Source organism: Grampus griseus (genome assembly GCF_964374135.1).
Source record: "Grampus griseus genome assembly, chromosome: 10".
Taxonomy (NCBI): Eukaryota; Metazoa; Chordata; class Mammalia; order Artiodactyla; family Delphinidae; genus Grampus; species Grampus griseus.
The window spans coordinates 91,490,769-91,517,001 of NC_139004.1; the positions used below are offsets into that span (position 1 = coordinate 91,490,769).

At 40.8% G+C, this 26,233-nt stretch overlaps 1 protein-coding gene across 2 annotated transcripts; it reads right to left on the minus strand.

Annotated features, from left to right (window-relative positions):
• Nucleotides 1–301: 301 nt before the first annotated feature.
• CRBN (cereblon) lies at nt 302–25,040 on the minus strand. 2 transcript variants are annotated; one of them, XM_082662956.1, is made up of 11 exons: nt 24,915–25,040; nt 21,268–21,377; nt 18,959–19,161; nt 17,967–18,116; nt 13,285–13,444; nt 5,393–5,455; nt 4,152–4,236; nt 3,346–3,461; nt 2,785–2,849; nt 1,840–1,971; nt 302–486 (listed from the first exon to the last, which is right to left on the minus strand). In XM_082662956.1, exons 1-11 carry the CDS (start codon nt 24,979–24,981, stop codon nt 306–308), a joined length of 1,332 nt encoding a protein of 443 aa, XP_082519082.1. In that variant the 5' UTR covers nt 24,982–25,040; the 3' UTR covers nt 302–305. The 2 variants fall into 2 exon arrangements, with proteins under 2 accessions (XP_082519082.1, XP_082519081.1); XM_082662955.1 differs by having other exon boundaries at nt 21,268–21,380; nt 24,915–24,986.
• Nucleotides 25,041–26,233: the final 1,193 nt, after the last annotated feature.

The following is a 26,233-nucleotide window of genomic DNA, read 5'->3' on the forward strand; positions in this document are numbered from 1 at the left end:
TGCAGGAAATACTCTCAGCAGTTTGTTTTACAGCTGTCTTCATGTCCTGTCAGATCCCACAGAATAAGAGCACCAAGCTCCTAAAATAGATAACTCCCGAAACCACATATTCTAGACTGCTTTTCATCCTCTTCAATAGTATATTTTAGTCTAAATCTTCAAATACTGTTGTTTGACTAGGAAACTGCAACCTTCCATGTAATGTCGCTTTTTACTTCGGTATGCATCAAAAGGAGTAATTTCCAAAGCAGACCTGATGTTAGAATACCGATTTTGCTAAGGAACCTTATCCCTACCGTATTCGTTTATAAGCAGAGTATTATTTTGTCTGGGCTTATGTCATCTTCAGTGTCTGGGATCGTGGGCAGCAGAGCAGATCGAGTCAAACCCCAGAATTTTTGAGGTGACATGTCTTTTTTGGTGGCTGTAAATTTCCATCCAATATGACTTGCACAGATCCTGCACTGGGCAATGGTCCAGGCGAACCTATAAAATTAAGGAAAGGTATCAGCTGAGGCTGTGTATCCCAGCCTATCACCGTATAACCTGTTGGGAAGACAGATCTTAGAGCCAAATTCTAAGAATGGGAAGAAGGAATACTCTGAGTTTGGATTTATATACAGTTTCCTGAGACAAACCTCACAAAAAGATTTTCTAGTTTGTATGGTTCATCATGGTAATGCATCAGTCTTTATATATATATAATTACTTGATTGTGCTCTTAAGCTGTGCTTAAAATTTTTTTCTCCAATGCCAAGAAAGAAAAAAAAATCTTATTAATACAGATTTTTTATACAACTTGCTGGTTGCCAGGACCACACTAAATTGCATCTGCATTTTCTTTGTTTTGTATTGCACTCAAGTTAGAAAACAGCAACCACCTGTAGAAATGTGCACTTTTGTGTGAGTTAAAACTGGGGGAGGTAAGTGTTTTTCTCAGGTAAGAAAGATTTCAGGACTACTCTTCTAAAATGAGATTGATTTCTAAAATGAGAATGATTTGTCAGGTAATTCATCCAAAAATACAAGCCATGGCATTACAGTAAGTATAAGCACTAATCCCTACTCTTTCAAAATAAAAAGGCTGAGCCAATCAGTATTTGGACAAATAATAGGGGGTCTTGAAAATAATACGGCTCAAGGAATCTAACAGGTGGTGCTGTTGGTCCCACAGTCATACTCTGAAGGGCACTGGGCTAAAGTAAAAGAAAACCAAACCAAAACATGCACACTAGAAGAAAAGCAAGCATGGTTTCTGCGTGTTTCGTGTCTATTATCACTGCTTGGGTAACGTTTAACACTTTACAGAATATGATACAGATACACAGTGGACCCTCGATCAACACAGGGGTTAAATCCGCCTGTAATTTACAGTTGGCCCTCGTATCTGCGGTTCCTCTGGCATCCAACGATTCAACCAACTGCAGACCAGGCAGTACTGTAGTATTTACTGTAGGATTTTACTAGTGAAACATACCTGCGTCTAAGTGGATGCAAACAGTTAAAACCCACGTTGTTTAAGGGTCAAATGTAGTTTTACTGGATCATACAACAGTTGATTTTCAGATGGAGCTGACGGGAAAATGAGTGTGGATTGATTAAGTAAGTGTAGAGTTAATCTGAGGAGAAGTACAGTTGCCACCTTCTTTGTCCCTAACCTTACACTCAGTGAGACTGTGCAAGAAGAGCGTTTTCTAGCAGTTCATGAAATGAACATTTAAGTAGAATTATTCACTTCATTGTCTACTTCTGATTATAATTCTAGCAGCTCTACTTAGGACTCTGGGTTTTTCTTCCCAATTAAGGCAAAACCAAAAAAAGTGACCACCACCACATTACCCAGGAAACCAGCTGTGCTCTGTAGAAGGCCGGCCGATCAGATTCAAGTTGCAGGCCTTATACACGGTAAGCGTCTCATGCACGTATCCGTGAGGATTCACGTAAGCTGCCATCGGCCCACATAAGGATAAACTAAAAGAATCAGTACAGAGGATAAGGCAAGTCAAAATGGGGTGGGGTGGGGGTAAATAAAAGTTCACCAAGAAACAAGGTTCTAAGAGCTATAGTTTTGAACCTTTTAGTTAAAACTACTAATAAGAGGTTGGCAGTCAGCCCAGTTTTATTTGGTCTAAATGTTTTCCATGATGATAAAAAGGAAAATACTGCTAGTTTTTTAAATCTTCCTCAAGATATACATTGTCAAATATGTGGACTCAACTTCCCCTAAAGGAGCCTGAGAGGGGAAGTCCAATGAAAAGTTTCCACTTGGTCATTCTTGGGCATCTGAGTACTCTGCAAACAGCAGTTCTTCCCTTCTTGATTCATAATGACTTTGTTGTCAGAAAATAATTTTCAAACACTGTCACACAGCATCAGTACATGTTCAGAAGCATGTCGTCCTTTATCTTTGACGCTATATGACGAAACTGATATTTGAGTGAGATATCATGGGAGGTAGGTCCTTAAGCACTAAGAAGATATCCTCTAATTGACAGATTTTCAACAAGGAAGGCGGTGGGGGGGTGGGGACGAGAGACTGCTCAGCTGTTTTACTTCACCATGCTCATTACCTATGAAAAATGGCTTACATGCCCCCACTGTTGTTCTGGGTACCCAATCAGGAAGACTGTCTTACCCAACGGCAGAGTTAATTCCTGCCCTATTTCATTTGCTGAGTATTTGTCATTTATATGGAGAATGGAAATACGGTCTTGCCTGTAATTCTGTTATAGCAGTTGGCAAAACGTATTCAGGTCTATGCTAAAAATGTAATAAAGATCTCACCTGAATATTTCATTTTTGGTTGTTATTTCTGTTTCTTGACATTGTTTACAGCAAAGAGATGTACACTAAAAAAATTTAAGAGAAAATTAGTGGGGAAAATGCTCCCAAGGTGTTGATCCCTGATTATCATATTTTCCTTCCAACCGTTCAACAACATAGTTTTAAAGATGGAACAAGAAAAACACAATCTGAGATCTAACACATATTCACTCACAAAACTTATGACCTTCTAGGAGAGAGAAATAGTGACTGATATATATATGTATATATAAAAAAAGCATACATGGTTCACGTAGAAATCAAGTGTTCAGAGTCTAAATGAAGATCACATAAAGGTTATATCTGAGGAATGCAAAACAAGTCGTTTGTCTTATGATCCCAAATGAAATATATAAAATAATCCTTTAAAATATTTTTAATGCAAACCATGATGGACAACTAGTTCTCTAATTCCATGACTACATGAATGGAGCCTACAGATAGTTCTGTTGGTCCTAACAGTGCACCCTCGCTCGCTAGACTGACTGAACATGGGCATCCAAACGTATTCATTTTACTCACTTTATTCATAATGTCCAGTTCACAGCGAAGTCGTTGGATCGCACTACCAATTTTAAGGAGCTGAATTCTTAATACATCATCAATAGGAAGACAAGCAGCTACTCTGTAAGAAAAATCTTAAAGACATGGTGGGTTTTTCAAGCTTTAAACTTAGGAAGGAGTTAAGTATCAGGACAGCTTATGAACGCGGTAACATCCTTTTGAAATAAACCCTTCTCTACGGGGTTCCCAAAGAACACATTTCACACAATTATAAACAGTACTACAATATACCAGCTCTCAAGTATATATACTCTTAGGAGGTTCTACAATGTAACTTCTTTTCCCATGCTTGTTTTTGTAAATGTCGTCTTTTAAATTAAACATGATATCAAACCCATGTTAGAATAAGTCACTTATTTGCTACGAGACTCGAAGAATAGCTAAACTGTACCTAATTAACAGATCTGTAAGTAAGGTAATAATAAGTCCTGGTACTGCAGGCACTTTCAGTGGCACCTTGAAGACCAGGGAAAGGAGAGTATTTATACTCAGTGTTTTTGGATGCACACCATTTACTGCAACTTGAACTTTTTATGAAAGCCTTGCCTAAAATAGGAGTGCTCAGAGAATTTAAGACCTTTGCTACCACTAACTAAAAAATATTCATTTTTTTGTAATTGCTCAAAGCAAAAGAAGTGGGTATGCTTTTCAGAATACTAATGTAAAAAATTGTTGGGGGTTTTATTTTCATTAAACAGAAAACAAAAAACAATTTCTTTCAGTAAGGCATCACAGGTCACAGGAAGGAACCTGATTTTTCATACCTATTGGATTTGAAGGAAGAGAATCCTCTTTCAGATTTTCATCCCATTCGTGTAGCTGTCTCTTGATTCTCTCCATTAAGGTTTCCTTGTTTTGTTTGAAACAAAGTAGCCATAATAAGGTTCACAAACTATTTACACTTTACTGGCAGCTTGTCAACTCAATAAACCTAATATATTAGCAGCAATTTAAGTCATCACTACCTAGTAAACTTTCGTGTTTAAATGTGTCTGTTTTCTTAGGCAGAAATGATGGAAGACCCAGCTTTGCACAGCACTAGGCTGGCTTTCCAGGCCTCTCCTCCCACGCGCTGGCTATCTCAGAGGCCTCCTCTTCCCTTTCTAGGAAGCCTTTTCTGTCGGTCCCTGTAAGCTGCACCCGCACTTGCTACCTACAACACCTTCCTTGGCACTTACTACATAAGATGCTCACTGTCTTTTCACCAGTGGACGCAAAAACCACTCTTGTCTAGTGTGTGTCTGTAATGGCTCAAAAGCTGCTGAAGGGCAGACGGAACTGTAGTTTCCTTTAGTGTTGCCCATGTGGTAAGTGCTCACAACCTATGGGTTTAGTTTGCCCAGGGCTCCATATCTGTGGGCGGGCTGATTGCCTAAGCGAAAGACTAACATTTGTTGACCGTCTGCGACATCCCAAAGACAATAACTACCATTATCCCCATTTTATAGATAATCAAGTTTTGCCCCACACCACAGGAACAGTAACAGAAATCAGGCTTTGAACACAGTCTTTGCGTCTAAAATCCAGATTCTCTGAACTATTCCAGTAGTCTCTTAATGAATTTTTCAAGATGCCTAATAAAAAAAAATCTAAGGTGCAAAAACATTGGTGGATGCATCAGTTAGTACACCAGGGATCAGGAAATCGAAGTTAATACACTTGTTTAGGAAAAAACCACAACACTGTTGAAGGATTCTTTATATTTCCTAAATGTAACTAGCCCTTGACTCAGCAAAATTTCAAATGCTTAATAAACCCTAAAATGCCTCAATATCTTGTCCTGAAGCTGCAAGCCACTATAAACTGAGGGAAGACTAAAAATCTATCAAATTAAAAGCCAAGTCTATCCAGCAGTATGATTCCTGCCTGTTCCACTTAAATGTAATGAATGGCATTAGTTCCAAAAATTAAACCCCACTGGGTATGAAAGCCTGTTTTGTTCTAATGACCCTTAATTATGCCATGGCTTCCCCCAGTAGCACAAAGTTCAAGGTAAGTTACTTACAGCATCATATAAGGAATACAGCCAGCGAGGCCATGAAGTCAAATTTGCACAATGGAACTTTCTCTGAAAACAGAAAAAAAAAGTCCCTTAAAAAACACCACAGAATCAAGATCTTATAGTAGAAAGAAACACATTTAAAAAATGACCTTGGCCCAGGAAGACTTTCTAATTCCAAAAAGATGGAAAAGCTTGCAGATAATCCCATAATAGACGATTATCTATTATATTTGACAATGATGTTTTTACTTGAATTCCTGCAGCAGTTCAATGTTGCGAAGACCCAATAATTAAGATGTCAGTCCTCAGAGTATATATTCAATGCAATACCGATAAGATTGGAACTTAGAAGTATAAAGTTCATCTGAAAGAACAGATGTGTAAAAACAACCAAGAAAATCTGGAAAGGGAAGTGTTCTACAGGATACGAAAACAGGATTGAAAGGATGCGCTGCGGTTGTAAGCAACCTAACCATCTCTCAACAATAGTTAAATACAATAGAATACTTTGACACCAGAGAAGATTCTGCACCCCACCAGAGAATGTATACAATATAAAGAATGATCACATTTTCTTAATAAACAAAACAAAACCTACATATGTACACATATTTATAATTTTGTACACAAGCTGTCAATTGACAGAGGGCATGACACGTGAAACTGGGTGGGAAAGGGGTACGAGAGATCAGAAAGAACTATCAGAGTGGAACAAGAAAGGCAAGATAACCTTTAACAAGATAAAAGGGAAATCCTACGCTTGCACCTGCAAGACCAAGTGAGTGGGTGTGAGATGGGGAACGTGGGTACACGGCAAATGCAGAGAGGACTTGGGATCTTAGCTGATGGTTGTAAACTAACCAACGCACTGCAGAGCTCACCCCCTACTCCCCCCGCCCCACAATCTTACTCTAACGCTATTAGAAGAAGACTAGGCACTAAGATGAGACAGTAATGTTCCTCTTCTGTGATGGTCACAAATGGGAACTTTCACTGTCAGTGGCCAGGATGCTGAAGATAAGGTCTAGAGTTCACACTAGGGATGTGTGGTTTGGAGCTGCCTCTCAAGAGGATGTGATACTTGTTTATGAATAAATCAGAAACTGCTACGTGGATAACGACAGACTTGCCCTCAAAGGCTCGTGGGCTACAGCTCAAACCAGTGGATTCTTGTTAAAGAAGAATTTGGGACTCAATATAATTCTTATGTTTGAAGCTACCCAAAGATGGTCTGGGATGGCCTCTGAGCACAGGCTCAGGTAGTGATTTAATAAGCCTGAGGAGTCAGGCCAAAACCTAACGCTAGTAAGAATTTTTGTCAGAGTCCAGTTACAGAATAAAAAATGCTAACAGCCCGTCAGGTAACTGAATATTCAGTAATAGTAACGGCAACCACTTTACATGTCTTAAAAGATTTTGATAAGATTGGCAGTATTACCACCCCAATTTAAAGGTAATGAAACAGGCACAGAAGGATGCTTGCTCAAGGTCACAGCTGGTAAATGGGGACTGGCTAGGATGTGCATTCAGGGGGTCTGACTCCAACCGTTACTTATTCAACAAATATTCTGAGCACCTAGGATGTACCTGACATGATTTTTATGCATTTGGTGTATACCAATGATTAAAAGCACAGCAAAAGAATAAAATCATTGCCCTGTGGAGCTTACGTTTTAGTGGGCAGAAGCTTACTTTCTAGAGGGGTACTTAGCATTATGAAATGACAAAGATCCAATGAAGTTTCAGGTTGGATGACACACTCTGAATTCAGTCACTAATATATACTTTACACATCAAAATGATCACTTCTGTGATACAAAAGCAAGTAATTTGACACCCACAGAAAGATAAAAAGAAATTAATTTATTTATATATAAACATTACTTCTCACTAGAGTATACAGCGAATAGGATATGAAGGGCAAGGCACCATCAGGGTCAGCGTCATGACCATCCGATCTGCTCCTACCAGGCTTCGTGAATGTGAACAAGCTGCAGCCTCAGGTCTCTGTTCCCTACTTTTCAACGTGAGGCGGCCTCTAAAATTCTGTATCAGGATTACCCTGACAGATTCTACAGCTGTATTTACAAATCAATTAAATATACGTACTACAACCTTAATACTACACCCTTTAGAAAGTCAAGTGTGCAAGCTGAAGAGAAGTAAACCAGAAGAGATCAGCTAGCTTTTACTGAACTGCCAAAATTTAAGCCACTTCAATATCCTCAAATTTAAGAGTTCCATTTAGATTCCTGGCACAATAGGAAAGGCCCGACTTATATCTGGGTAATACTGACGATAAGTCCCAGCAATTTATGGGCATTCTTCAAGTCTATCAACACCATGATTTACTTCCTAAAAGGGCTATACTTCAAGAAAATTTTAATACTAGCCAAAAAGTTAGGTGCTTGAAAGTGATCAATGACTGATTCTCCAATGAAGTAGTATTCGCACCAGGAATAGGACTTACTCCTGACAGCAGGCAGAAAGGCCCTTCAAATGACTGTCTGTTACGTGGAGGTAGCAATCCATCACATTTTTTCCATTTTTAAGCCTCGTAACTATAGCTTCGGCTTTGCCTCCCGACAATGTAGAATGTTCAAAAAATGTCAAACTCCACTTAAATGGTTCTTTGAAGTGCAATGAAATTGGAAGAGTAACGTGAAAGGCTAAGTGTGAATAGTAAAACATTACCACTGGTTTACACAGTGACCAAAGGTGGTCGTTTGTTGTAGTAAGACCTATCACAATCAGCAATGTAAATGATAAAAAGAGTTTTCCAAATAATTCAAGCTTTTGAATTTTTGAAACAAGTTTCTGTTTCCTTCCTTCCTTCATCGAATCCTACTTGCTTGTAAGAACTGGAATGGAATGGCAAGCTTTTTCTTGATCCCGAGGCTTATAAGCTCATAATGGCAGATGGACAACTATAAGCTTAAGGTGTATGCCAGGGAAATCCCTACTCTGGTTGGAGGAAGTCCCTGAATACACATAGCCACGATTCCAAGACTTTTCTTCTCTTTACGATAAAAATAGACAACAAATATCATTGCTCCTCCTGCTACTACTATTATCCTGGAACAAGGCAACCGCAGATTCTAATGTTCACATGCAAACATTAAGACGCAATAGTAGCCAAACAAACCTTAAAAAGCGAAGAGCAGTGAGGGGTTGCTGGTCATAGCTTACTTACAAGATTATAAACTGTCAACAGTTATAGCAGCATCCTGGTGAGGCATAAACAAACAGATCACAGAGCAGAAGAAAAATAAAATAAAAAACATGAATCTGGTCTATAATAAGAGCATCTCAGGGAGGGAAATATGACCCTCTCAGAAAATGGTCACAGGACAACCGGGAGCCACCTGGAAAAAGGAGCACTGAAATCATACCAGGATCAACTACACTTGGATCAAAGCTTACACTCTGGTCATTAAAGACAATGAAATCAGAAGTAAAAGATTACATGTTTTACTGTTCTTAAGGAATGAAGACTCCTTTGCACAGGGAAGTATTTCTAGTTATGATTCACAATATGGAAGTATTAAAAAGATAAATTCAACTATGTATGACAGCACACCAAAAACAAAGTTAAAAGACAAAAAAAATGACAAACTAAAGGAAATGTTTGGAACTCATTAATCACCGACAAAAGGATAAGCTTCCTAATGCGTAAAGAACTCCTAGCAATCAATGAAGGGCAAAGACTCTGAAGACAATACCAACTAAAGGAAATACGAACCGCTCTTAAACACAAAATGCCACACACCTCACTCATATTCAGAGAAACTCAAATTAAACCTCCAACAAGATACTGTATTTCACTTATCAGATCAGCAAAAATTAAGCTGGATACTCTAAAGCCTCGGTGAAACACTGACAATCAGGACACAGATAGGAACAACCTTCTTAGTGAGGTACTTTGAAAACACCTGCCAACATTACAAGAGCAGCTGCCCTGACATCCAATAATCCCACTTCTCAAACTCTGCCCTACATATTCACCTGTATGAAAGGTCATTTGTACGCAGCACTTAGTGCAGGTCTGTCGTCCAGAGGGGACTGGTTATATAAATTATAGTGCATCCATACAGAGAATACTGTGCAGCTTCCAAAAGAAGGGAGCAGTGCGCCAAAAACGAATACAGAAGAATCTGCTACACTCTTAGGACAGAAGAAGGTGCAGGACGGTATGGATCCTTTTACGTAAGAAAAAGGAAAGAAGTTAGAATATTTATCTGTATTTTCATAAGGAAACTTGGGAAGAAGACTGAGACGCTAACCTGTGAACTCCTGTTTGGGGCCTCCCCCTTCTGAGTTAGTGCTCAGTTCCTCCCTGTTCTGTACGAGAAGCAGGAGCAATCATGGCTTATAAATTTAGCAGAGACCAGATGGATACGCTTCAGTCACTTTCTTAATATGTTCCCACATTTGATTTCTTTTTTTCTTTTTTTAACAAATTTCTTTCTTTCTTTCTTTTTGTTCTGGCTGTGTTTGGTCTTCGTTGCTGCACACAGGCTTTCTCTAGTTGCAGCAAGCGGGGGGCTACTATACGTTGAGGTGTGCGGGCTTCTCATTGCGGTGGCTTCTCTTGTTGTGGAACATGGGCTCTAGGCACGTGGGCTTCAGTAGTTGTGGCACGCGGGCTCAGTAGTTGTGGCTCGCGGGCTCTAGAGTGCAGGCTCAGTAGTTGTGGTGCACGGGCTTAGCTGCTCCGTGGCATGTGGGATCTTCCCGGACCAGGGCTCAAACCCATGTCCCCTGCATTGGCAGGCTGATTCTTAACCGCTGCGCCACCAGGGAAGCCCAGCCACGTTTGATTTCTTTTTATACTTCATACTCAACTCTTTTTCTGATTAACATAGAAGGGCTTTACAAATGAACAAGTAGATAGATAGTCTGGGCAAGCAGGGAGTGTACTTAGGAACATTCACATTGTACTCCAAGTAGGTGAAACAACACTTTCCTCTCTTTCAGGGAATCCCACTACAGTAAACCCAGTGAAGAGAGAAAGGCACTGTGATAAGAAAGGAAATAAGTAAACATGAGATTCAAAGATCGAATCACTGAATGAGGAAGGTTTCCAGATAGAAGTGGGTTTGGAAGAGTGCTTCCTGATAATACGGGCCTAACTCCTTAATCAATAGGGACATCTTCTCCAATGTTCCCTTGTCAGGATGGAAGATAACAGAAGCGTAAATAATTCTGTCATTTGGATTTTTTAGTTTTCAATGGCAAATGTTAAGAGAGGTGTGTGCACAGTGTCAAGGTTAACTGAATACATGTCAGGAAGACTCCACTCCACTCCTAGACCCTTTAAGTATCTTTTCTGCTGGAAAAGTGTGTGGCAACCCGATTACTGTGAGTTGGCTTAAGAATCAACTAAGCATCTCCCAGTTCTGGCCCCGTGAACCACTTCTCAGGCACAAAGATGCACAAGTCAGATGTAAATAAACGCTGCAGAGAGGGCTGACCCGAGCCCCAGATCTGCCTGAAGACAAGCGCTGTGACGCAAGTCAGTGTCCGGCTACGGGTGCAATAGGGCGACCCACTGAGACGGGACCAGGGCCAATGGAGTTCCCACCGGTGCCACCTGCCATCCCTTCCCTCTGCTCCACTCCACGTTTTGCTGCCGGCAGGATGGCTGTAAGTGGTCTCTCTAAAGTAGAACAGAGACTGTAAGGCACCTGGAGTCCAAAATAGCTCAACTAGCAATTTTTCTTGGCCTAGTGATCTAGATCCAAATTTCAGAACCTAAGAAACTCTACCCAAAGTTTAAGCAAGGGAACCCCTTGAACGATCTGAAAAATACACGGGATGAGGCATTTCTATCTCTGAAAGCCTTTTATGTCTCTCTCATTCCTTAGCAACTTCTGTTTAGTTCTTGGCAACTCTGAATATGAAGATAACTGAGGGCTAATGTTTGAGAGTCCAGAATTACTGGAGAAATAAGACAACAGGGAAAGGTCAAAAGATCTGGTTCCAAACAAAAATGTGCTTCCTTGGCCTTTGCACATGTGTCCTTCCTCGCTGTTGTTGAGCCAGTGACAACCCAGCTGCAAAGGCCTAATTCTGAATTTAATGTGAACACGTGGAGGTGCTTTAACCACAGAATAGGAAGAGTTTAATCAGTAAGTCACACAAAAATTACATGTAAAAAGTTTTTTTTGCCTAACCCAAGTTCAGGTTTAAGATGGCAAGGACCTGCAAAGACAACACAGAACTAGTCGTCCAGAGCACTTAAGTCAGGAATTAACTCCAATCACTCTCACTCTATGCTTAGAGCTGTGCAAAGAGTTAACGATTTATAAGCGGTTAAGAGTTTTTAACAAAAATCTTGGTATGGAAGAACTATTATATAAATCAAAATACTACCTTCTGAAAACTTATCCAGTGACTGAAATACACAGCTGTCTAAATACTGAGAGGCTGTGGAGGCACACCCCGATGTGGTTACCCCACCAAAGAACCACATCTCAGCACCACCCAGTGCCAGACACACTGTTACGCCCTAAATGACTCCACACGTTCCAAAACCGCTCCACGGAGCCATGTACCAACAGAGCTATCCTCCACATACTTATTTCAGCAGTTACACTGAAAATGACTATGACAGCAAGAGCTTCCACTGTTCTACTGCTAAAATAAACAAGAGAAAAAGTATATTTAAAGTGCCTGTATCAAGTCTGAAAATACAAGTATTGCACAGCTATACAAAAGCTACTGTAAACTTATGGCAGTATCAATATTCTGAAACCTTCAAAAATTTTAGTGTCAAAGCTTGGGAAACTTTAGGCAGTCTAATTAAACTTTCTCATCAGAATCTTCTTAGAAACACGAATTAAACCACAGTATATCATGACACAGACTGGTCAGCTGAAACACAAAATAACGAGACCAAGGAGCCTACAGAGAGCCAGTCGTGAGCGTGCTGCCCATCAACCACCCATCCTGCACAAAGCTCTCTCTGGAAACTGCATGACTTCTACTGCAAGACCACTAGAAGTGGAGGTCCAGTGACTAGTGTATGAGACCCTCTTATGAATCATATATGCTGATCACATCAAATTAGGATCCTATGCTAATCCACATCAAAATTAAAAACTTCACTACTCTACATGACAAAGAGTAAAGGATGATCAGCACAGGATTTTTCAGGTTACTATGAAAATTGTCTTTCCATATTTTTAAAAGATAAATCTCAAAAAGCCAACTGATTCTAAATTTAGGAACTAGCAAATTTTTTCCTTTAGGTAGAAATCATAAATATTAGGTATTTTATACTCGTAACTGATACATCTCACAAATGAGTACAAACAAGCTTCATCAGTATTTTTTCTAAGAGAAAGAATGATCTAGCCAAAAGTATATATACAGGAATTAATGCCCCAACAGGCAATGCTTTTAAAGAGCACCTAGTCTCAAGTCAATTTTTGTGATGTCAATAGTGTTGTACAAAAAGGGCAAAAAAAATCTTCCTTTCAGAAGTGCAGAAGGAGGAAAACGCACTTCACTCCTGTGCGCTCTCCCAAACGCTTTTTCTGAGGTAAAGCGTTTCTGACTCAAGAGCCAAGCACCTCATCTGACCACAGTCTAATGAGAGCCTCCTGCAGAACTTAACACCACGTGTTATTAGTTAATACATAACTTACAGGCATAATAGCTGGAATACCTCACAGTACGGTAACATTTTACTACTGTTGCAAACTGCTTTTACATACACAGCTGCCTATGACATTTTTAGAAGCTCCAGCATGATCAAACGCGGCTACAGTATTGTCCAGAAGGAGTCTGGGGAAGGAAATCATGAGAGTTGTTTGTTTTTCTTTCTTAAACAGGAAAAAAGCAACCTGTCTTTGTTTTTTTTGAAGAGGCATAAAAAATAAGTTTCTCACCTTCTGGTATTTCTGCCACCATTTATGTGAACACTGGTCTTCACAGGAGACAGGTTTTGAAGGAACCATCTGGCACTTATTGAGGGATTCTAACTGAACTGCAGACATGGTTGAAGGCAACACACACTCAGGAAGAATTTGCACTTTAGCTTGCTGGATTCTGAAATAAAGAGAACCAGGCATGTTGTTCATTTTTTAGATAATCTTAACTCCAACTATTAAGTTTCTAAACATTATGGGTAATTTTAAATACTAAGAGTTTCACAGTTTTCTTTTTTAAACATATTCCTCAAATGCTATTATGATACACGAAATTTTCAAAAAATACTATATTTCATAAATCGTACCAAAGTTAAAACCAAAGGTAACCTAAGATTTTTTATCTCACTGTGGAATGGAAAGGGAGATTTTTACATTTCAGATAGTCTGTAAGTGAAACAAAATTTTAAAAATCAATATACAACCAACCCCTATGCATATCCTGATAACTTCTAAATTAATTTCTCAGACATCATTAGACACCCCGCCCCTCCCCTCGCCCCGTCTCTTTACGCTGCCCGACTCCTACATCTATGCCTTCTCATAAATCACCAAACCTGAGGAGTAGGTAGAGAAAGGAAGAGAAATCAAGAACCCATTTACATGGATAAGATTAGATAAGACTAAAGAATTACACGTAGCCTTATTTCTAGGTGCACTCCTTTTCTCATTCCTCAGCATTTACCCTGAATATGCAAAGAATCAAAATATCCATCATATTATCTTTTTTTACTTTAAAAATTACTTCAACTCTCATGACAGTAAAGTCATCATTCTAGAATGCTACTTGAGAATATCATAATTGCAAACATCTCATCATTAATGCCAAGAGGAAGGTTGTACCTCCGGACCATCGTCTTACGAGCCATTTTATCTCCCAGCATACCTTTTCAAATGCAGAAGGTATCAACACATCCAAACGCTGGAACAAAACACTGTCAGACTGATGAAGTCAAATATACTACAAAGTAATTACAAAAATATTACAAGTCTCTGCTTCACTATTAATCATGCTTAGGAATTCTAAAGTGGTCTTTCATTGTAACCACTGTCTCAACCCACAAAAACTTATGACACTTTGATACTTCTTCTGATTTATTAAATGAAAATAGCTAAATGTGTCTGAAAATATGTAGGTTTAATTTAACGATAATATTAGACTCACTTCACTAACTTCAATTTCTTCCTGCAAGCTCAAATTTATGTCTACATGACTTTGGAAAACGGTAAAATAAATTTGACTGTGTTCAAACTACGTTCTAATGTTCTTACGTTATCAGAGCTCATTAAAAACAAAAGTAACTGAATAAGAATTATGTTTTACCCACCTAGTATGTAAGAGTTTATTATGATAAAAACATTAACGCTACTGAAAAATCAGCTTAGTGATCATTTTAATCATTAGTCTGTACACAGGCTGTCTGAATTGCCTCACAGGGTTAAGCACTGCTCTCTGTTCCTTCTGTGAAGCCCGCCCAGGGTCTGCTGCACACGGCTGCCGCTTCTCCCAGCAGCTGAGTTTGGGTTGTAACATAAACTAGTTTTATTCCTTCCTGACCTGTTTATGGCAGTTGTTCTGTGATTACAGTTGCATAATTTACATAAATATTTTTTTGAAGTTTTAAATTTTATTTTATTCAAGTATAGCTGATTTACAATGTTGTGTTAATTTCTGATGTACTGCAAAGTGAATCAGTTATATACACACACACAGATGTGCGTGCACACACGTGTGTGTGTGTGTGTGTGTGTGCGCACACGCACGCGCGTGTCTGTGTGTATATTCTTTTTCATATTTTTTTTCCATTATGGTTATCACAGGATATTGAATATAGTTCCCTGGGCTATACAGTAGAATCTTGTTGTTTGACAATTTATATAAATATTATAGCAACTGATAAAATATAAGTACAAAATTAAAACTGCTTCAATGAATACTAGGTTGAGCCAAAAAAATGCTTTCAAATTAGGCTCAGACAATTCTAACGGTAAGAAAAAAAGTGCACAAATCTGCAAGGCTTCTGGTGCTCAGACAGCCTTGTGAGTATCTTCAGAACCTCTCTTTGAAGAAAAACTACAGGTATAAACTGCAGATAGATGATGCAAAGTGAAAGCTGTTAATGCAAGAAAGACTAGTGCCATCTCTAATCTGCAGACCCAATTCGAAGAAAGTATCCTGTCTTTCCATCAAACATAAAATGAACGAAGGGACATTTATATATTTTAAGTTAAAATAAAATGTTTAAGATATATATGTGTAAATTTTTATGACTTCCATTTTTGATTAACCCTTTTCACTAAAAATTATTCATCTCAATTATGACAGGTAAGAGAACTTCTTTGGTAATTCCAAATAGAGTATTAATCGCCTTTTCCTCTCTACATGTAAGAAATACTCAGGAACTCCTGAAGAGTCCTATGGTGATTCAATGATACACTTCCATTTTTTTAAATTAATTTTTCAAATAAATGTCCGTGTGCTCAGAAGATGCCACAGAAATAAAGACTCACTCTGGAAAAGTAGCAGTATGCTTTTTACATATGAAGAGTCATTTATGTAGAAGACAAATGACTATTACCTGGTACTGCATTACTAAAGAAAAGGAAACTGGCCTGAGGTGCAAACGTGTGATGGAGGAATTCAGGTTTGGTGGGAAGAGCACTGGTTTGGAAGTTAGGGACCCAGAACCAGCCAGGTGGTGCCCTCTAGTGGTATGACCTTAGGCAAATTGCTTACCTCTCTAGCACTTCATTTCCTTATTTGAAAAAAGAGGAGCTTGCACTAGATTATCTCCATAGTTTCTTCTGTTTCACCATTTCCAGTGAAGGTAGTGACAGAACCAGAAGGGCAGTGGAGACAGAGGATTCTCACTCCGTGGAGGTCTTTTAAATTAAAACAGACTCACTTTTGTGAGAGGCTGTGTTAGTGGGTCTCAGGGATACTACAGAGAATGGGCCCTTTCCCAGTCCCGTCTGGCCCTATCAGTTTCACACTCATCTCTACTAGAGTCAAAGGTATATCCCTTGACTTGCTTTCACAGTTAAGGGTCTACTGCCATCTTGTGTTCAAACTAGTTGTCCACAATCACAAGTCACTGATGTCGACAGTCTCTGAAGTATACTTTTCCCCAAGTCAATTTGCCATTATGGTTTCTGGAATACAGTATTCACAAATACTCAAAATTTTATAAGCATGAGGATAGGAAGTACTTTAAAAATGGAACTGTTAGTAAAATCCACAGCAACAAAACAGCTTGCCAACTGTCTCAATGCAGAGCCCTCGGGGTACACTCTTTCATTCATTCACGTAACACTGATGGTCCTAAATGCAGAACACACAGAAGTCTCAGCCACTGTCCTAAGCAGCTCGCCTCTTGAGGGAGACACACACAACCCTACAATGACAGTACACTGTGCTCAGTGCTTGGAGGGTTTGCGTAGCGAATGCTCTGGGTGGGGGTCACCAGGAGGGTAGCACTAACCCCTCCCCCAAGGGCTCTGCACCCCTCCTTCTTCTATGCTCTCTCAAGCTCCAAAGGGTGGCTGACCCCCTCGATATTTTCATAGTTCAATAATATGTATGAATGCCCACTATGTGAACAGGAACAGACAAAAAGTTACTGCCCACAGGCAGCTCATATTCTTTTTTAAATCTTTAAAGATCCCTCTGAGTGTCCATGTGTTCAGAAGACGTTACCTGTGCAACACAGAGACCTGAAAAGATTTTCAACCGTGGCTACAGATAAGAGACCAATTCACTAGGGCTGGGGGGACCCAAGAATCTGTTTCTAAGACTTCACTGGTGATTCACTGGTGATTCTTAGGTACCATAGTTAAGAATCACTCCTATAAAAGGAAACGTGCAGTGTTGAGGACAATATGCTGTGTGCTTTTTTGGGGAGGTTTGCTTGTTTGTTTGTTTTAAGAGCAAAGGTGAACTGCCTTTTTTCGAATGAGTTATTCCTTAAATTTGTGAAAAAACCCTAAGCGTGAGAGCCACGCCAGAATAGTTAACTGCTAAAACAGAACTCTGAGAATTTCTAAACTGGGTACGACACAGAGATGACAGGTGCTTCCTGGTCACTTATTCAGTATATGACCCGTTACAGGTGAAAGCACGTTCACAGTGGAGATGGGCACTCCGTGTAAACGCTCCTCACAGCCCAGACGGAGCAGGTGGCAGGCTGACCGCCATGGCTCCCCAAGCACAGGAATGCCACGCCACACACAGCTTGCCAGGCTCTGACCTCCCACCCTTTTCAATCTGAAGAGAGGTCTTCAACCCCAAAGAAGCCCTGCCCCACATGACACTGCCTGTAGGGTTTACATTACCGTTCCCAAACCTGTAGGGACATTAGAATCACCTGGAAATCATCAGAAACGATGCTGTGGCCTCCCTCCCAGACTGACGGCTCTCTACGGATGGGAGGGGCGGTTGGAACTCAAGCATCTATAGTTTGAAAAACTTCCCAGGGCATCTGATGCACAGCAAAGTTGGAAACCCCTAAGCTATACTTTCAAAGGGAAAAGAACAACTAGTTAAAAGTCACAAAATGTGAAGGGTCAGCAAAACAGAAAAAATACAGGAAAACCATTTCATTTTATGATGTTCAAGGAGCTTTAAGACAGATGGTGTTTCTTACCCGTCTGACTGTGTCCTGAGCTCAAGGACTTTGAATCTTTGTCTTCCGATTGCTTTCACTTTCACGATCTCAATTCCAAAATCCTGTTCTTCTCGATAGGCATATATCTCTGCTGTTGTTCCAAACTGTGCTTCCCTTTCCTGTACATTACTTCCAAGGTAAATTTTAAAAAGGAAACAGTTTTAGACATTTAGTTTTCAGATATGCAAAGTTGACAAAAGCAATACACATGGGAAAACAATTTATAGCAATCGGCTCTCATTGCAAAGCTATTTAATTTTATTTATTTTAGAATCACACAGGGAATTGAGATATATAAAGAGGCTTCAGGAAGTACAGTTAGAGCCCATTAGGAAAAGAATAGATTGCTAGTCATTGAAAATGACCTAGGACTGATAGGAGTTTAAACTCTCCCTTCCCAAACCAAACATTCTTCTTATTCAGCAGACCATCCTTACTGCTGCTTATCGGCAGCACTGTGCTGGGGGGCAGGGGCGGGAGGGGGACCTTCCTGTATGGATTTCCTGCCTCTACCACTGATTTCCTCTAGTTGTCATGGGATACTTGAAATTCAGCTTCAGTTTAGCACGGGTCTGTAAAAGGACAGCTTAGGAATTTTGAGACGGTGAAATAACTACTTGCTCTTTTGCAAAAGTAATCCTTTACATTACAATGTAAAGCCCTCTTTTTCTTTAAATAAAGATAGTTCTTGAAAATAAGATTCTAGAAATGTTTTTCATTAAATTTTAATGATATAAAACCTCTCAAATACCAGAAAGTTCAAATGTGTGTGAAAGGTAAAGCCTGATTTAGATGGTAATGATCATCCCGAAATACTCCAACTTGCACTTTCACACTTCTTATCCGAATGTTTTACTTCCCAACCTCATCCCATCTCCTGTGCATGCAGAATAGTAGTCAGTTTGGGCTTTAAAACCACCTCCCTGGGACTGCACGAGAGACTGTTAAGTCAGTCAGCTCTAAGATTTTACCTGTATGCAAGCACCGCAAAGGTTCTGTCCTTCTGAATTAAATTCCGCACCATACTGACTTCTTGGGGACTGAAAAGCTGAAGAGGTAAGGTCTGCCCGGGAATCAGGATCATCAGCACCTGGGGCAGAACTGGAATCACCGGACAGCTGTCGTCATCGTGCAAAGTCCTGCCATGAAATTCCTCCATATCAGAGCCCAGATACTACAGAGGGACACACACAAGGTCAGTGTCAGTACAGATATGGAACAGAAACAAAAGCTCGACAGACTGAACAGCAAATCAGCATAAGGAAACACACACAGAGGGTACAAATATTTAAATAATAAACTTGTTGTATCAGCTCCCACATGAAAATCTATTTTTGACTCTTAGAAGTAGAATTTCTAATTTCTTGTGAAGAATCTCTCACATACATAAAAATTCAAGAGCATTTTTTAAGTTCAAAATATTGGGTTGGCCAAAAGGTTCATTCTTTTTTTCCGTATGATGGCTCTAGTAGTGCTTAGTTGTCTTCAACTCCACTCGAAACAATTTTGTCAGACTGTATCATGACAGCTGTCATATCAGCGTGCATTTTTAAAAAAAAACTGATAAAAATTGGTGAATTTTTGTGTATTCATTTAAATATTGAAGATAGAAGAAAAAAGGCAACATTTTCATCACAGTATGATTTTTAAGAAAGGTAAAAATGCAACTGAAACGCAAAAAAAAGATTTGTGCCACGTAGGGAGAAGATGCTGTGACTGAGCAAACGTTTCAAAAGTGGTCTCCGAAGTTTCGTGCTGGAGATTTCTCGCTGGACGATGCTCCACGGTCGGGCAGACCAGTTGAAGTTGACAGCGATCAGATCGAGACAGTAATTGAGAACAGTCAACATTATACCACGTGGGAGATAGCCGACATTCTCAAAATATCCAAATTAAGCGCTGAAAACCATTTGCACCAGCTTGGTTATGTGAATCACTTTGATGTCTGGGTTCCACATAAGTTAAGGGAACAAAACCTTCTTGACCGTATATCCTCATGCAATTATCTACTGAAATGTAACAAAAATGTTCCGTTTTTAAAACAAACTGTGACGGGTGATGAAAAGTGGACACTGTACAATAATGCAGATGGAAGAGATCGTGGGGCAAGCAATATGAACCACCACCAACCACACCAAAGGCCAATTTCATCCAAAGAAGGTAACGCTGTGTATATGGTGGGATTGGAAGGGAGTCCTCTATTATGAGCTCTTTCTGGAAAAGCGAACGATTCATTCCAACAAGTACTGCTCCCAATTAGACCAACTGAAAGCAGAAGGCGTCCGGAATTAGTCAACAGAAAATGCATAATCTTCCATCAGGATAACGCAAGACCGCATGTTGCTTTGATGACCAGGCAAACACTGTTACAGCCTGGCTGGGAAGTTCTGACTCATCCGCCGTATTCACCAGACACTGCACCTTTGGATTTCCATTTATTTTGGTCTTTACAAAATTCTCTTAATGGAAAAATATTTTCAATTCCCTGGAAGACTGTAAAAGGCACTTGGAACAATTCTTTGCTCAAAAAGATAAAAAGTTTTGGGAAGATGGAATTATGAAGTTGCCTAAAAAATGGCAGAAGGTAGTGGAACAAAAGGGTGAATACGTTGTTCAATAAAGTTCTTGGTGAAAATGAAAAATGTCTTTTACTTTCACTTAAAAACCGAAGGCACTTTTTGGCCAACCTGATTTTTTTTTTTTTTTTTTTTTTTGCGGTACATGGGCCTCTCACTGTTGTGGCCTCTCCCATTGCGGAGCACAGGCTCCGGACGCGCAGGCTCAGCGGCCATGGCTCACGGGCCCAGCCGCTCCGCGGCATGTGGGATCCTCACGGACCCCGTGTCCCCTGCATCAGCAGGTGGACTCTCAACCACTGCGCCACCAGGGAAGCCCCAACCTGATATTTGATTTTGACTAAGCTAGACATCTCTATGTCCAAAGAGCATAAATGACAAGTATAAAATGCTAGAATGTTAAATCACACCCTGGGACCCAGCAGTACAGATAATAAGTACTTTAGTAGCCCTATTACTAGCAAAGACGTAAGAAGGGCACCAATTCTTCAAAGAATTACAACTAGTAACAGACATGGTATCAAAGTGCTTAAAAATTACAGCTTAAGACTGTTATCTACTGTCAAGAGCCCACGTCCTCATCCACAACTTCTGGTGTGAGGTAATTTCCAGTAATGCTAAAAGCAGTCATTCGTTTTCAAGAACTTCCATCTACAGTTAAATGCACGTATTTATCATACTAGATCTGTTACAAAATTACATACTGTATGTGATGTCGGAAGACTAGTGTCAAAATTTATGATGTTTGGTCTCTTGGGTTCTTTGCTATCCTGGTCTTCAACTTCCATTTCAATTTCATCTTCTTCCTCATCCTCTGCTGTAAAAGTACAATATTATAAGGAAAAAAACAAACAAAAAACAGAGGCATGAACATGTAAAAGCTATGTTCCCTTTCAAATACATAATTCCTTCATGAGGATTCTGGGCCCATGAAAAGAGAGGTTCCTGTAAACACCACACACACTTGGGAATCTGAACAGTACTGTGAAGAGGCAGCTGGAGGGCTGGGGTCTAGGCTGGGCTCTGCCACCAACTACTTTTTTTAAGTCAATGTTTAATTTTAGAAGAGTTTAAGACTTTCAGAAAAGTTGCAAAGATAATAGAGTTCCTGTATACCTCACATCCATTTCCTGATAGCTAATGTCTTGTATTAGTGCGGTACGTCTGTCATAACTAAGGAATCAGCATTGGCACATTACCGTTAACTAAACACATTTTATCTGGAGTTCCTTAGTTTTTATCTAATATCCGTTTTCTGTTCCAGGACCGCATCCAGAACACCACATTACATTTAGCTGTCATGTCTCCTTAGCTTCCTCTGGGCTGGGCTGGTCTCTCAGACTTTCCTTGTTTCTGATGGCTTTGACAGTTTTGAGGACTACTGGTCAGGCATTTTTGTAGAATGTCCCTCAATTAGGATTTGTGTTTTGGGGAAGAAGCCTAGGAAGGTGCAGAGCCATTTTCATCATGTCCTATCAAGGGTGCACACTATCGATGTCACCTATACCTACTGAAGCTGACCGTGCTCACCTGGATGAGGCAGTGTTAGTCGGATTTCTCCACTGGAAAGCTACTTTCCCCCTCCTTTCCACATTGTACTCTTTGTAAGCAAATCACTGGGGACAACTCACATCTAAGAAGCAGGGATTATGTTCCACCTCCTTGAAGGGGGACATACCTGCATAAATGATTTGAAATTCTTCTGCAGAGGAGGTTTACCTCTTCTCCCTTGCTAGGAACTAATTTTGACACTTCAGACAATTCATCCCACCTGATTAAACCTTAGTTCCCTCATTTGAAAAATGACAGGCATGAACAAGAACAATCTCTAAAGTTCTTTCAAACGTTTAACTTTAAAGAGTTTCTGAAGACAGGAGGGAAGTAAGGAAAGAAGGAAGGAGAGAGGGAGGGAGAGAAGGAAGGAAGGAGGGGAAAAAGAGAGGAAGGAAGGAAAGAAGGAAGGAAGAAAGCAAGCAAGCCCCCAAATAAACTTCTAAGTGGATAAAATGTCTTTACAAAATAATTATTTTCCTTTGTGCATATCATTATTTAAATCAAACCACCTCCAGCTAGGTCCCTGACAAGAAAATATAAATGTTTTTCAACATGGCAAATGCCTTGGACTCTCTATCAATTCTTATAAATTCCTTAGATACATAAGGCTTTGTCAAAGAGAACAACATAATTATTTCAATTTAAATTCAAATGTGCAGTGGTTGAACACTTCATACAAAATTTTCCTAAGCACAAAGGAATTTCATTAAGAGACCGAGAGATAACAAAGAAAAATCTAAACCGATGACAAAAATATTCTGAATCTACTTCCTTGCATTCACAATTCTGACAGCATGGCTTTCACTAAGCATTTTGACACTTCATTGCTCTATTACACAGAGTTTAAAAGGTCAAATTTTAGCTTAAAGGCTAGAATTCATAATTTTAAAATTTACATTTTAACTGCTCCAACTTCCGTCTCTAAATGATTTCCTTACACAAAGTAGTCTTTCTAATGTACAGGGCAGAAACCCACTTCCCCCACTTGGCTGTTTATCTATTAATGTTTTGTCTGGTTGGGACAGATTCTTCGAATCTTAAATATTAAGCTAGTTCCTTAGCATTTAAAGTGGATTACTCTTCAAAACAATTCATTCTACATGGATGTGTGGACAATCCAATGTTTCTACAAATAAAACTCATGTGTGATTTGCAAAAGCATGATTATCGTATTGACAATCTCTCTGAGCCCTTTTGCACCCGATTGTTTTTGACAAAACCCACTGACTGTTGAGAGCTTCCAGGGTGAAGTGTGGTGACTCATCTCGTGCAGGAGCAGCATGCGGATGCCAACAGAGCATCAGCATCTTCCCTGACACACTGGCTTTGGCACAGACAGAGCGGGGCTGATGCCTCTGAAAAAACAGCTCAGCTCTTCAGTCAAGTCCAATTCAGCTAGGTTGCTTCTGGATCGACCACTGAGTCTGATCCTGATTTATTTCTCTGGAAAAGGCCTCTCCTATATGGAGGGCATGCCTTCTAGTCTCTTCCTGTTCCAACCCACGCCACTCCCAGTGGGCAAATTAGTCCTCCAAGCACAGCTTCTCTTAGGTCTGAAACCCACAACTGTTTCTTTACAACCCACGGAAGAAACCCCCAGTCTCACTGGCAAGAGATGCAAGATTCCCAACACTCCGACCCAAGCTTCCAGGCCTTATCTTCTGCAAGCCTATCCTAAGTTATAGGCTTTTGGATGTCTCCAGGACACCCCACAGGGCTTTCCCCCAATCCGTTTCGGCCCTGAACAACCCCTCCCTCTGATGGAGGGTAAGAGCATTTGCTTAACTGGCCTAAATCAACGGCCTTCTGCTAGTTATATTTTCAGGAGCCTCATATAGATGATAAACCTCCTCAGGTATCAGACTGTGTATCATACCTCTTTTCATCTCCAGGACACCTAACATACTTCCTGACACACAGTGAAGGGACTCAGCTAATAGTCTCCATTTGGCTGATACACCTCTTGGAAAGCATCTCCTGTCTAGAGCATTCCACGATAAAACTGTACAATCATTCCAGGTTTTTTTGTACCCAGTATTCCAACATAAGTCCAAAGTATAAATTTTCATAAAACATAAAAGAGAGAGAAAACTGAGTTTAACATCACAGTCCTAAGTATCTCTAATTAAGCTTGTTCTACCATGTGTTTGAACTATGTGCCTAAGAACAGACCAAATACTGTCTTGGCTGTGAACTGGTTGAGAAACACCACCTATGCAGACAGATAGACTCGGATAGGAGTCCTGGCCCTGCAACTGTGTGACCTTGGGCAAGTCACACACTAATCTGCCAATCCATTTCTCACCCACCAGATCAGGATTAGAAAAGAAATGTGGAGAGGATTAAACGGAGAAACGCATGCAAAGCGCTTATGGCAGGGCCCGTGACGTGGTAAACAGTTAATGCATGGTAGCTGTCACCCTCATCAAAGGGAAGAAGTCGAGGAAAAGTCTGGGCTGCTGAGCTCTGTCCCAGTCCCCCTCTCTTCCCCTGACCCAGTTTCAGACCATTTCCTGGGAGCCAAGTTCTGGACACACGGAGGATGGACAGCATGGGATCCCTGCCTTTTGGGGGAGACCGCCCTCCCCGCCTCCCAAACCCTCGTCCCCAGCCCGGGGGACCCAGCCGCTGGGAGAAGCGCCGCTACTGGGTCCCTGGCCGGCGGCCCGATGCGCGGCCGCTTCCGGCGCGGCCCCGCCAGCTCCACAGCGCCCGCCCGCCTCCCCGGCCCCGCCGTGCCCCTCACGGCTCGGGCCTCTCCCCCTCCCGCCGCCAGGGACCGGCCCTGGACGGTTACCGGGCAGAAGCGGCAAGTGATTGCCCATGTTGTTCCCAGCGTCCTGCGGATCTCCCTCGCCGGCCATGTCTGTTTACCCGCAGAGGAGCTTGGGACAGGGCGGCGGCCGAGCCGCCGGGGGAGGGTCCTCGCCGCGCCGCCGCCGTCGCGCCCGGGGCCACAGCGCCCTCTGGCGGCGCCCGCGGTGCGGATCGCGCGCCGGCCCGCCCGGAAAGGCGCAGCGGGCGAGAGGGCCGTTGCCACGGGGGCCGAGTGCTGTGTCCGCTGCTCTTGGTGACTTGGTGCCCACCTCGCTCGGTGAGAGCCGTCGCCTGTTCCCGCCCCTGGCACGACATTTTACACGTGGAGAAACAGGCTCAGATTCTTTAGTCTCCACCTCGGTCTTAACGAGCGGGCCGGGGAGCAAATAGAAACCCAATTATACAGCATTAGCTCCAATTTTTAAAATAAAAACCGTATACATGGAGACTGGGCCAATGCATCAATTATTCCAAGGCCGGCTGGGTTGTAGCTGATTTTCTTTTCAACAGTCTTAAGTAGTTTACATATATAATTAACATGTATTGGTCAGAAACAAATACCAGAAATGATGATAACACAGAATACAAAAAGGCCTATGATTGGCAAGTGAGATTGTCAGAATATAAAACAGCTTACTCATTATTACTTTAACAAAAATGAGTCATTATATGGCCAAAAAAGAAAAAATACTGCAGAATGCAAAAAGATACATAATTCTGTTGACTGGTAAGGTTCCTGTTTTGGAGGATGGAGAAAAGTTTCCTTAGAATCTTTTCAAGTCATCTTTGCAGCGAAGGAGGAAACTGACAACTCCGTATATGCCATAAAACACCTAAACATGGTGGGGAGGAGAGGGGTGAGAGGACTGCTCTGAAGAAAACAATAGTGAATGCGGTATTTTAAAATATGTTTGTTCCAAAAGTTTGCTCACTGAAAAGTTAAAAGCCGAAAGAAAACCTCGGGAGAGAGGCTGATGAATCCATTCAGAGTCACTCGGCCTTCTGTCCCTGAACACACTCTCGGGCCTTGGTCAAGTCATTTGTGGCCTCAGTTTACCCATTTGCAAAATGAGAATGGGTCAAACAGCATCTCAGATTTGTTCTAATTAACAATGGCTGCAGTATTAATGATAGCATTGCCTTTTATGGTTATATATAACAATTACAGATTATAGGTTAATAACAATTACATAGGATACATTATTGTGATGGGTTAGTAGAATTAAGATGGTCACTATAGACAGGTGAAGGATGAGAGAAAGGAGAATGCAGGAGAGGGAGAGAGAACAATGAGAGAAA